Source organism: Sarcophilus harrisii, chromosome 2 (assembly GCF_902635505.1).
Source record: "Sarcophilus harrisii chromosome 2, mSarHar1.11, whole genome shotgun sequence".
Classification (NCBI taxonomy): Eukaryota; Metazoa; Chordata; class Mammalia; order Dasyuromorphia; family Dasyuridae; genus Sarcophilus; species Sarcophilus harrisii.
This window is the reverse complement of record NC_045427.1, coordinates 350976900-350990212: the sequence shown is the minus strand read 5'-3', so window position 1 is coordinate 350990212 and position 13313 is coordinate 350976900. Positions and strand designations below refer to the sequence as shown.

General features: G+C 46.3%; 1 protein-coding gene across 1 annotated transcript; it reads right to left on the bottom strand.

The window, feature by feature from the left end:
* Positions 1-2541: 2541 nt before the first annotated feature.
* On the bottom strand, positions 2542-12941 carry IRF1 (interferon regulatory factor 1). Its single transcript, XM_003756479.4, has 10 exons — positions 12859-12941; positions 11182-11273; positions 9694-9793; positions 8864-9040; positions 8698-8747; positions 8473-8608; positions 7203-7325; positions 6532-6578; positions 4271-4409; positions 2542-3077 (listed from the first exon to the last, which is right to left on the bottom strand). The coding sequence occupies exons 2-10, from the start codon at positions 11266-11268 to the stop codon at positions 2953-2955; spliced, it is 984 nt and encodes a 327-aa protein (XP_003756527.1). The 5' UTR covers positions 11269-11273; positions 12859-12941; the 3' UTR covers positions 2542-2952.
* Between the last annotated feature and the right edge of the window lie 372 nt (positions 12942-13313).

Sequence of the window (13313 nt, the reverse complement as noted above, 5' to 3'; positions counted from 1 at the left end):
AGGAGAGAAGCTCCAAGGGCATTGTGTTTGAGATATGATGGAAAATGTTTTTTTCTTTGAATTTATCAATTAAGGTTTGGGGATTTATGGATGAGAATCTGCAAGTGTGTCTCTTTCACAGTTTCTCAGGCCAAATGTGATGAATTGAACCAATTAACTGTGATCTAAGAGATTTTGCCCAAGAAATCTCTCTCCCTCTCTAATTACATAAATTAACCTCAGCCCTGATGCTGTCAAATAGTGGTTGGTATTACATTGCTATCCGGGCTTATCTTGGAGGAAGGCTGGAAAAGCCTTTGTTAAATTTTGAACAAACAGCAGAAAAGGTGAATGATGGGTCATGATACCCCTTCCCTTGATTCAGGTCTCTTCCTTCTTTCCAGACTTGTGTTCTCTGCTTTGAATCCTGACCCACATTTTGCCTGACCTCCTCCCTCTTACTACTAAAAAGCCAGGGTCATTCCTGCCATAACTATATGGCCTTAATAAACCCCTTCTCCCCTGCCCTTTCTGTCTCCCATAAAAGAGAGACAAAATGAATCACACTTTTCATTCTGACATAATGTGGTGAAAGGGCCATAGGACTGACCATCTGAACCACCTTTGCTTCTGCTAATATTCCGTATAAATCATCTCTTGTTTCTACTGGCTTTTAAGGAATGATATTGTAGACCCTAGTTTGGGGGCATTGAGTCATGGAATACTCAGGCTCTTCTCCTAAAAGGAATGGAGATGCAGGTGGGTGACTAGATGGCAACATGTACAAACAAAAAATTTTGAAGGTGTGACATAGCAAAAGATGTCATCAAAGATGGCCCAGGCATGTGAAGGGACCTCCTGGAATGCTCATTCACCATTGATATCATAGTCAGAATCAAGAAGACATAAAGATGCGCTTGAACACAGACAAGGGTCACACAGGATGGGCTGGCATAGATGGGCAGCATCTGACTCCCTGGAGGGAATCCCTACATTGATGAGGTCTTAGATCTGCAGTATCTGAAAGTCAGGAATCTCAGTAGTTCAGTCCTGTAGCAGGATCTTATTAGGGTTTCCTAACTGCCAAAAGAACCAACCCGAGGTTCCAAGTAAATCTGGACTAAGCTATATTCTGTCTTTGTTTTGTTCTCTTCCATCTATGTCTTTATGTTTACAAGGGCTATCTATTCCTCTGCCTTTCCCTTCATTTCTTCCAGTTAAAAATCTGTTAAATTCTAGCTCCAACATCACTTCCATGAAGGCCCTCTCTTTTGCCTGGACCTCCTCTAAAAAGATTCTTTTCTATCATTTTTCAGAGTGCTTTGATGAAACTTTTTTGTTCTTAAGAGACCCTTCCTTAGGAACATGTTAAAGAGTACAAGCTTCTTGGAGGCATAATTCTGTGTAAGTTCATTTTATCTTTCTATACCCTGTGTTTAGCAACTATTTTGTCTTAAGTTTATCAAATTGAATGCTCCACTGTGCATTCTTTCCCTCGAAAAGTGAAGGGGGGGAATTACTATTTCCATTCCTTTTTTAAACCCCAAGGTACATGTTACTTGCATCTAAAGGTTAGACTTGGACAAGAAACTAAGAATGATTTCATCAGCAGTGACCATCTATGCAGACAATTGTAAGATCTGTTTATCTAACACCTGACTCCCTACTTGGCTAGACTAGTGGCTTCCTGCTGCTTTTAGGATCAAACAAACAAAAAAGCCCTTCACAAGCTGACCCCTTCTAGCCTTTCCAGTTCTTTTTACTTCTGACTTCCAAATTCCCTGCAAATTTCTCTGCAGAGCTCCCAGCTCCACTGATACCAGGCTTCCCTGCTGCCTCTCCCTGCCTTCTCTCACCTCTACTTCCTGGCATGCTCCAATATCCCACTTTCCACAGATAGCCTTTCCCAATCCTCAATTCTAAGGCTTTCCCTTTGTTTATCACTTCCATTGTATTCTGTATTTTATATATATATGTAAATGTATATTTTAAGTATATAATGGCTTGCCTCTCCCAGTAAGTAGGGACCTTTTTTACCTTTCTTTGTACCCCAAGCTCTTAGCACTGTTTCTGGCACAAAGAGTTTAATAAATGTTGACTTCAAAGCATAAACTGATCCTCATCTCTACTTTCTGATATAAACATTTTTAATAAAAACAAATTTACATATTTACATATGTACAAAGGATCACATACATGACTTAGTAATGGATGGTATTTCAGACTTGAAAGCCAAGGCACATTCATTTCTCTCAAGAACTGTGGGGCACACAGCACTTCCTCAAGTTTATTATTGAAAAATTGGAGGGGGCACTGACTCAAGAGGCAGTATAAATAAATGCAGATGGTCAAGCGATTTTGGGGGGAGGAGGAAATAGTGTATATATAGCTCAGTGAGGAAAAACTATTCACAGCCAGTTTGTGAACTAGGATTCAGGCGAGGGCTTCTCTTCTAACAGAAAGTCTGAAGGAAGTAACCTTGTATGTGATTCATTTTTCCTTCACATTTCACTGGCCTTAAAACATTTACAATGCCAGCCCTAGGGTTTTGAGGGAAAAGGGCTCACTTAGTGCAAACAATTATGAAATAGGGCCATTTTTTTAAGTGCAAATGACTGTCACCAGTGGTTCTGGCTGATGCTCTTGTCCAGCACAGCACATCAAGAGGCCTGACTGAACTGATCCTTCCTTCCTTCCCCCACATTGGGATAGAGAGCGTTTGTCCAGACCTCCCAGCTACCACAGCTCACTGGGGCAGCCCAGAATACAGCAGGTGGGAGGTGAAAAGAAGGGAAGCTAATGATAGAAATGGAGTTGCAGCCCCTGCTTCAGTGTTTGTCTGCCATGCATTGAAATCCCGTTGCCAGTCTTCTTAGGGGACAGGCCCAGACCTCTTCTAAGGCCAGGCCACAAGGTCTGTTTGAATTAGCCACCATAACGCTGCCCTCGAGCTCTCTGGAAACAGAGGACACATTACTGCCCGCAGGAAATAGCCTGGATGCTAGATGTTCTGACAGGTGTCAGCACTGTGTCCATCCAACTTGCATCCAGGGTCCTCAGTTCTGTGAAGGCTCGATGTAGATTCAACTCAATAACCTCTGGAAAAAAATGAAAAAGGAGATGAGAGATCTGTCAGCTACAGGCTAGAGGGACAAAATCTTTTTGCAAGACTTGCAAATTTAAGAGACATGTCGGTGACTTTCCTTACTTATATCACTGGAAAAGGGAGGGCTCCCAGACCCTAAGGTTATTCCTTCATGAGGGGTCAAGAGGGTCTTAGGTCTATGACCCAAATATAATCAATAGAAATAGAGAAGAGGAGATACATGTTGCTGTGTGTTTATTCTTTATTTTCTGTCCAAGCTTGCATGCCAGTGAGTGAGAGAGCAGCTGGGAAAGCCATTCTTATTTTAGCAGCTTTTCAGGGGATAAGAAACACCAGCTATTCCTTAATCTGTCATTAGAATGTGGTTCTCACAGTGAAGGAGTTTAGAATTGGGGATGTTTGGCTTCTGTTACTCTTTGGGGTTTGGCCACTAATAACACATCACACTTTTGTCAATCTTTGGTTACAAAGCACCTTCATTATCTCATTTAATCACTCAATTAAAAAGCATTCATTAAGTTCCTCTTATGTGACAGACTTGGTGTTAGATGCTAGGAACACAAAGACAAAGCTAAACAACGTCAGTCCAAAGGGCATTTACTTTCTGGGGAGCAGATTAGATAAAAGGTAAAGAGAGGGCAGTACCTGGGGAGATCAGGAAAGACGTTGAGTATTAGGTGGAACTAGAGCAAGTCTCCAGAGAAAGTAGAAAATTCTAAGAGGGAGTACATTCCAAATGTCGGGGAGCAACCAGAGAGGACAGGAGCTGGGAGTGCAGAGGAACAATTAAGGGCAGTGTAGCTGGTTCGGGGGGTAATAAAGAAGGCTGAGTAAGGGCCAGGGTGAATCCAAACAGAGGGAGTCCTATCTGAAATGCAAAGTCTGGAAGTCGGCTGAGTAGGGGAGTAGCTTGCACTTCAAGGAAAACATTGACAGAGGATGGGCTGGAGTGGAGGGACATCAGGCAGAAACCAGACAGGATTCTGCAAACATCTGGACAACGGGTGATGGGGGCCTAGTGGGTGAGTGGGGACAAAGGGAAAGAGAGGATCCTCCTGTCAGCAGCCCAGTGAGGTAGCAAACACAAACCTTATCCTCCCTGTTCTCCAAGGAGGAAATGGAAACTCAGAGGCCAAATGACCCAGCCTCCCTTCTCTCACAGGACTGAGCCCAGGCTCTCCCTACCTCCTGGCCCGTCTGTGTCGCTCTCCTCTTCTTTTAAGTTGAAACTGAAATTACTGCAGAGGGGCTGAGTGCCGAGTTCATTAAGCAGATAGCCTTTACCGTCAATGTCAGTCTGCTGCCATTCGGACTGTTCTATTAGCTGGAAGGGAAAAGGAAGAAAGGGGTCATCATCCTGTGGACTTGTTTCCCCACAGACCCCTACAAAGCTAAGTGCTCAGGGCCAATGCTGTAGAGAGGCTGGGTGCACAAGGGGCTTGAAAGGCAACATTGCCCTCCCCCACAGCAAAACCCTAACTGACCAGCACACTACACTGACCCCTCAGCCTTATTAACTCCCTAATACATTATTCTTTTGATCCATGGCACCTTATCCACAATGCTCCACCAAGAGCCTGAAGTTAAACTTCAATCCAGTTGGAACGGACTTTAGATTATCTAAGTTCAACCCTTCACTTTCTCAATGGGAAAACTGAAGCTCAGAAAGGAGTGACCTACATGGGGTCACACAGACAACAAGTGACAAAATCAAGATTTGAACTGAGGTTTTTGGACTCAATGCTCTTAACTCTGTCATACTGTTGTGTTGAGCTTAATTCAAAGAGAAAATTTCATACAAGGCCAGAATTGAAATATAGTTTTCAATTATCTTTGATCATATCACTCCTTTGTGCAAAAGGTTTCAGTGGTTCCCCACAGCGGACCACACTGTAAAAGGCCTACTGAACACCTGCTTGTCCCACAAAACCTTAAACTCAGTGTGTCTAAAGCTAAGCCCCATCTTTCCTAACATTTCTCTCAGTGGAACCTTGCCCTTCCAGCCACCCAGGCTTCTGGGCCTCAGGGGCATTTCTGGACTTTTCCTAGCTCCTCATTCTTACTCAATTGTCTAGGTTTTAATCATCACGGTATCTTCTGTACCTGACCTCTGCTTTTTATTGAACTACCCAGTTCAGTGTGCATACTTCCTTTCCCACTACTGTAACAGTCTCCTATCATTCTAACTCTCCTGCCTTGACCTACTCTGATTATATAACTCATTCAAAATGTTCCCATGCTTCTCCCCCCATTGCTTTACCAGTTAAATTTTAAATGCCAGAGTCTTTCAAATTCTTCCCTAATCTGTCTCCAACTACCTCTCAGCCTTATCTCATCTGCTTCATATACTCTATTTAAATGGTAGTCAAACTGAATTTCTGCACTCTTGGCTTTCCATGCACTCCATGGTCTCAGGGCATAACCTCATAACTTGAATGGATTCCCTGACTAACTCCAACCTCCATCTTCTCAAATCTCTCTTTTCCTTCCATACCTAACCTAAGTACCCCTTCCTCTGTGAATCCATCTGACTCTCTGACCACTTTCAGCTCAAAGCTAAAATAGTCCCTTCCTTCTTAAGAGAGGGAGACTCAATGGTCTCTAAATTTCCTTCCAGGTCTATGGACTATCCCATGTTTCCCCTAACATCTTGTATGATTTTTCCATACTCTCTCATGTCATTATATGTGTGTGTGTGTGTGTGTGTCACTAGACTATAAGCCTTTATTTTATCTAAGGTTGTAAACTCAATAACCTAGCAGTAATGGCTCATAGTCACATGGTACCTTAATTATTACAAACACCTTTATATGCATTACCTCTATTTGAACTTTATGATAACTGTGAGGTAGGTCCCAAGATGAGGAAACAGAAGATGAGAGATTCAGTGATCTGACTAGGGTCACACAGCTCTCTGTGTAGGGAGCGGGATTCAAACCCAGGGCTTTCTGATATCAAGCCTAGCACTCATTACTAGCCAAAAATGCCTCAGTGCTTTGTCCACGCCAGCCACTTAATGCTTATTGGACAAAAATTTTCTCTTAAAAAACAACTAGATGCACAAGTTTCCTGCAGCCAAAAGAGATACAATCTTGCATTTCAAGGGTGAATACTAAAGATCAGCTGCCATTCCTTTAGTGCCCAGTGACTAATGTGCAGGAAGTTGGCTGAGGAGGCAACCTACAATGTGAACCTCAGGGGAGCTTACATTAGCCACATGAAAGTAATGGAGATTTCTTTCTCATTACTACAATGCCACCAACAATACTGAGCCTTTTTTCCCTTAGACAAAGAGAACTGTAGTAATTTGTATGTGCCTTCCATTTCTGTGGTAACAAATTAGCACCTGCCATTTTTTTTTCTCTAAAGGCTTCCTTGTTTTTTGTTTGTTTTATGTTTTTTTCCATGACTAACAAACTGCCACTTCCTTAAAGCTCATTTTTTACCTTGATGATGTCTTCAGGTAGTTTTTCCTCCTCTTCCTCGTCCGTTGCTAATGTGTTGGGGTGAAGAATAGAGAAAAGGTGGAGGTTGAGTCACTGTGCACTCTCCTTGGGAAGCCAGCCCCACCAAACTCTCCCTGAACCCAAGGGTATAACGCCAGCCTCCTAACAGCAGGAGAGCTCCAAGTTAGACTGACTGGACTACTGGAAACAGTCATCACCCAGGGAACCAGTCTGAGCAGTCAGCCATTTCTGGCCTCCCGGATGCCAGGAAACCCAGTCACTGCTCCTACCCTATCTTCTCCATGTTGGAAGAGAGCTAAACCAATGGCAACCTATACAGAAACCAAGGAAAGGGGCCGTCTCCCCCTTTCTAAACCACACCTCTGCCAGTCCTGCCAATAATCCCATCAGACAGGACTGCTTTGTTATGGCCTCTCCTTCTCTCCCATGCCAGCTCTAGGCCGCCTCTGGCTCGTAATGCCAGGGAATCTCTGCCACTTCCTTTCTTCCTGGCCTGTCTTTGAAGCTTTCCAGTGAGAAGGAAATGCTAACGTTTCCCTGTTGGGATATTCCAGATGAACCTTCAGGAAAGTGTTACAAAAATGGGAATCCTAAAATGCTCTCTATGGGCAAGACTAGCAATAATTGTGTGGGTGGCAGGAAATACAAACCATCAGAGCTGGAAGGCATCGGTGACACCTGGAAGGGGTATATGTCATTGGTGCTGTCAGGGATGATATCCATTGGGACTTGCCAATCAGGGAGGGTGCTGCTGACATCACAGGAGGAGAGATCTGGAAATGGACAAGAGCTTCAAATTTATGTAAAAGATCTCAGCTCTTCCCATTTAAAGACAGAGATCTCAGCTGCCAATTAGGCCAGCTCATAACTGAAAAAAGAATTCCCATTAAAGTGATCCTGACACCTCTGCTTGAAGACCTCCAAAAGATTTACCTCCCTTGGCAATCTATTCATTACAGTTTTGGACAATTCTGATTGTTAAGAAGCTTCCACCTCCCATTTTTAAGTTCTGTGCAATTTCTAGTCATTGCTCCTAGTTTTGACCTCTGGGACCAAATAGAACAAGACTAATAATCCTTCTTTCATGTGACGGCCTTTCAAATACTTGAAAACAGGAATCAGGTCCCATGACTATTCATTACTCCCAGTTAAACAGCACAAGTTCTTTCAACTCATTCTCATATGGCACAGATTCAAGGACTACCTACCCTACCAGCCTGGTTATCTTCTTCTGGATGCTAACTAGCTTATCAATGTCCTACTTTGGTGCTCAGAACTATATAGAGTACTCTAGGTGTGGTCAGCCAGGGCAGAGTACACTGGGACCATCCCTTCTTTATTCCTAGAAGCTATTCCAGCCTTAATGCAGCCCAACACTGGATAAGCTTTTTTTTTTTTTTTTGGGGGGGGTGCATTATTTATACTTGTAACTCATAAATGCACTAAGACTTCCAGATTTTCTGGTCCTAAGCTGTAGAAATAAGTCCCAGATGAGATCTATATCCACTGGGGAAAAAACAATAATCTTCAATCATAAACTTTACTCAAGATGATTTAGGTCCTAAATTTTAGGGGAATGTAAAAGTGCATAAGGCACAATGTTTAAATTTCTAAGCACCAGCTCCTAGATGCCTCTTGTGTCCAGTATCTTTTGAACCCAAAAGTAAATGGACAAACTTGGCTAACAAAGAGCCTAAAGAGCACTAAAGAGCCTTTTTGACCCCTCCTTCAGTAACAATGATCTTGAGAAAGAGTTGAGTTCTTGTCCCACCTCTGCCTACTTAACTAGCATGTACCTTATTATTTTCGGGAAAATAAGGTTAGACTATGGTCCCTCCTAGTGCAGGACATTGCGCTGTGAGGCAGTCGGCCCCATCCTGAGGGCCACAAGGAGCAGGAAGGCTCACATTCACTACTTACCCAGAGAGACCGAGGAGCTCTCCACCTCCATCTCCTGCTCTGCATAAGCCTGAGCTGTGTAGCCACTGTGGTCATCTGGGAGAGTCAAGCTGCTAAGCCCATCTGACTGAGTGTCGAGGCTGGAATCTGCACAGGACTGCCAAAGACAGAAGAGATTCAGGACCCTGATCTCTTCCCGTGTCCCCGGGCTCATCAACCAGAGAATCTCCTTAGGGAAATACCTACCTTTCTCTTGCTCTTGCTTCTAGAGTCTTTGGATGACTTGGACTTTCTCTCTGTGAAACACACATGTGAGGTTAGCATCTAGGCCATCTCTTTGAATGTAACCTCCCTCTTCTCATGCTATCTACCCTCCCTTCTTAGCTCTCCCCAGAGGTCTCCTCCTCTGTACCTTTTCGTTGATTCTTAGTTAGAGGTGGGAGCATCCGGTACACTCTCACAGCTGAGCTGCCCTTGTTCCTGCTTTGGTCCTTCACTTCCTCTATGTCAGGGAGCGAATTCATGGCACATCGGAAATTGGCCTTCCAAGTCTTAGGGTCTGGCTCCCTCTCCCCAGCTTTGTATCGGCCTGAAGAGGATAAAAGAGGAATGTCAAGATCATTGGAGAAGGCACACTACAGAGTGTTTTATTATTTCCCCTAGGGAGCCTTGGACTGGAATTGAAGTTTTTGACAAACACCGCTCTTGACAAAGGCAGTGTCTGCTATGCCCCTAACAGCCTATTGGAAAACTGCTATATAACCCCAGGCTATCCTGGCCTGCTCAAAAAAGACCCTATTTAACTCCATGCTTTGGCATTTCCCTATATAATACTAACTGTTTTACAAAGGTATATATTCTAGCTCTCCCATTAGACTATAATAAATCTTCTTAACTGGTCTATAAGTTCTTAGCTAGTTGGCTTATTAACTGGATGGAGAAAGTGGCTGTCCAACAACAAGAAGTAAAAAAGCCATATTTACATATTCCTATATTATTGGTTAAAAAGCCCAGACTGAGCTGGGCATTAGGATCAGTCAGAAGAGAGATTTCACCAAGATTAGCAGAAACAAAGGTCTCTGATGAGAGACTCAATGCAAAGAAAACATTCCTCCTTCTGACAAGAACAAGCTCGGAGCATTTTAAACAAAAACTATGCATTTGGATTTCCATCTCCCATTTTCTTTCACCACTAAGGTTTCCCATAGCAAAGGCCCAACCCCAGGGATAACATTTACCTACCTGTGTGAATGGCCCAGCTCCGAAAAAGACAGGCATCCTTGTTGATGTCCCAGCCTTGCTTTGCTGCATGCTTCCATGGGATCTGGAAGGTCATCTCCTCCTGAAGTGTGAAGCAGAGCTCAGGATGAATATAAAACTACCTCTGTGTGTATCCAAAAGTCATCAAGAAGCAATAATATGCACAGACAGTGTATATAGACTAAGGTAGGAGTTATACAATAACAAAATAAGAGACAAGAAAATCTGAAGTTGATTCTGATAGGGCACTTCACTGCTCCCCAATTAGACCCCCATTGTGTATAAGACATGATGCCCTTTGGCAAGGGAGAAAGGACTCATAAGTCCCTCAGCATATATGCTCATTCATAGCAAAACCCATCCCTGCCCTTCAAAGGCAACCTCTGACTCTGACTCTGGGTTTTGTCGGGATCCTTTTTCTGGCACAACAGTCTATTTCCATTCTTCTGAGGTGGAGTCCTTCTCTTAGCATAGTGATTCTCAATACTGTTTTCTAAACTGACAGATCCCCTTCCCCCTAACAACTACCGGCTGAAGGGTAAGAGACCCAAGTTAGAGCTCAGGATTTGCTGCTAACTCCTTATCAAACTCTGTCTAAGTAGGTTGCCTCAGTTCTCTGGAATTCAATTCCCTTATCTGCAAAATAGGGATACCTATCTCTATAGGAGTTTATGATGATCAAATGAGATGATGTTTAAGACAACTTTGAAAAATAAAAATAGTACAAAATGAGAGGCAGCATGGGTAGTAAGATAGATACAGGTGGGGGGTAACCCAGATAACCTGGGTAAAGTAGTCCCTCTGACACACATTGGCTGTGAGATCCTAAGGAGATCATGTAATCCCCTAATGTCTCAAGCAGCTCCCTAAAATTAAGGAAGATTACATAGGCCCCATTTGCAGATCTGCATTGGTAGAGGGAATTTCATCACAGGGGGTTCCCTATGTTGATGAAATCACAAGTCCAGGAAGGAAAATACAAGTTATTATTATTACTACCCTGTATTAGGAAAGATTGAATAAAGGCTCATCCCTAGTCTTAAAAGTAGAGCATACTTCTGGCTGATTGTATTCCTTACAACTCTCAGTCAGAACGTTGTCCTTTGTCTGTCTCTGGCACCAGGGGTGGGATTCTGCAATGGGTAAGGCAGGCCAAGCCTAGGAAGTCAAAATGCTGGAAATGGGCACCACTGCAAAACGCTGGTTACTCCTAGGCCGGCTCTTGTCTGTGCTAAAACAGGGGGGATGGGAGTGCCCAGAAGTTCTGCCCGCCAAGGAGAGCAGGTGCCTTGCTGATTATGCCTTGTACATTCATAGTATTTCATACAGTCTGACCTGGGAAAACATTCTTCTGCCTCCTAATCTCTTTCCTCTCCCAGATCCATTGGGACCTTTAGTTCATAAAGCATGAGGTCTTGGCCAATAGGAGAGGAGGAAAAAAACAACAACAACAACAGGTGGAGCTCTCACCTTGTTAATCCAGGTCAGGCCTGGGATTTGGTTGGAATTAATCTGCATCTCTAGCCAGGGTCTCATGCGCATTCTGGCAATGGGCATGTTGTCTGTGAAGCCAAGAAAAAGGCTCAGGTTTAACTGCCGAAGCAAATACCTGCTCTACACACTCACCTCCCTCCCACGGACACAGGGGACACACAGATGCAGCTACAACACCGAGGTGATGCCCGCATAAGGAAGGACAGTTAAAGCAAGAGGACATGCTTAACACTGAGCACAAACATTTTGGATTCTGAACTCTTCCCTCCTCAACAAACAGCCTGAAGACATGAGAACCAAAGAGGGGCAGGACATAAGATAAATCGAGACTTCAGTGCAAGAGATTAAGGCCCTTTTTTGTGTTCAAATGCCCAGCCTGCTTTTTTTCACAGATACAAAATTCTTTGTGAAGGCGGGGCCTTAATTTTTATTTTCTAGGCCACTTGTTGCCAAGAAAAGTATCTCTAGCTATGAATTATCTCCGCGGGGATGAACAGTCCACTCTCCGCTGTTATTTACAAAACTAATCACTTTGGGCAGCCAGAGATTTCCCTCCCTATTTTGCGAAGGGAAACTTCAACATTTTCTAAACAACTGCAACTTCTCAAAACGCAGCCTTTCCGCAGAGCGTTAACTATACAGTCTCACAGCAAACCTCACCCCACCCACCCCAGGGCTGAGGAGGCGCTCTGCCTCCCAGCCGAATTAGCCTTCCCCCAGGAAGCCCCTCCCACGGCTGGTCTGGGGGGCAGTGCCTCCGGTTGGTCCCCGTCACAAGTGCCCCAGCTCCTCGCCAGCGAGGAGAGTCTGCGTCCGAGCGCCCCGGCTTGGGGGTCCTTGGGGCTTGAGTCTGTGCACTTGCTTCTCGAGGACAGGTGGCTCAGGACTGGGTTTTCTGAAACTTGGGGACTGGTCGGCACCCGGGCCGACTTCCCACGGTTAGGGGGATGGGCCGGCCGGCCTGCCCCAGGGCGCACGTGCAGCACAGGCTCCGCGGGCGCAGCCGCCCCGCGGCCTCCGGCCGGGCAGTCCTACCCCCCAGGTGTCCCGGGGAATGAGCCGGGCTCGGGGAGGGGGGGGGGGGGGGAAGGAGTTTCGCTGCGGCGTGGGCTCGGAAAAAGCAGTCGGATTATCATCCTCTTTAGGCCGGGGCCGGAGGATCCCGAATGATCCCAGGACCGAGGACCAAAAGCCAACGGCTTCCTGGCCGGAGGACTCGGGAGGGGAAATGGGTGGAGGGAGGGTCAGCGCGTCCCGGCCTTTCCTCTCCGTGGGCAGCTCGCACCCCTCCCTCTGGGCGGCCTGTCCTCAGACGCCCTCCCAAGGCCAAGCTCCTCAGGCACAGCGGAGCGCGGCGCAGCACGGCGCGAGACACGGCAGGCAGGACGCGCTACAGCGCGGCTCAGCTGCAGGGGGGCGCCGGGTCAGCCTGCCCGGCTTTTTTTTAAGGTCTTTGCTTCCTGGTCTGGGGAAAGAGACGCCCGAGCTTTTGGTGGATGCAGTGACGGGGGCTCCCCAGCCAGGCGCGCGCCCCTCCCCCCGTGGCTGCGGACACGCAGCTCTCCCACTTTCCGTCCCAGCGCGCTTCCCGGGCGCGAGGGAGGAGGGCAGCAGCACTGTGGCCCGGAGCGTCCGGAAAAAGGCCCAATGTACCTGGGTCAGGCGCCCGCGCCGCCGTTGCCTTCGAAGCCTGGCTCGGAGAGCTGGAGCTCGTCTGGTTCCCAATTTTCGCCCGCCTAGTTCTGGGCCCGCGGTCGCCTCCCGTGGGGCAGCTCCAGGCTCCTCTAGCAGGGAAGGTTGATCTGCAAGTCTGCCGGCCTCCCTCCAGGCGTCCGCAGCCGCGTTCAGCCCGCAGAGTTCGTGACAAGGCTCCTGCTCCCGGCCTCCTACCTCTTGGACGGCGCCTTTCACTCTGAGCTGAGGTCCTGGAGCCGGCCGCGAAGACTAAACATCGAGCGGGATTCCCCGCTCTGGGCAGAGCCGATCCCCGCCCAATGGGGAGCCGCGGCCCCGCTGATTGGCGGATCGGAGAGCATCATTTCGGGGAAATCAGGCCGTTGTAGTGCTAGAGGCGAAGGGGGAAGTACAGCGCCTCTTTCCCTCCCTAG

Bases quoted from the DNA above. Each gene is read 5' to 3' on its own strand.
- IRF1 (XM_003756479.4), bottom strand. From the start codon at position 11,268: ATGCCCATTGCCAGAATGCGCATGAGACCCTGGCTAGAGATGCAGATT. The intron at 9,041-9,693 runs GTAGGTAAATGT...TATCCTCTTCAG, and splicing joins GAGCTGGGCCATTCACACAG to GCCGATACAAAGCTGGGGAG. The intron at 8,609-8,697 runs GTAGGTATTTCC...TGTCTTTGGCAG, and splicing joins GAAGCAAGAGCAAGAGAAAG to TCCTGTGCAGATTCCAGCCT.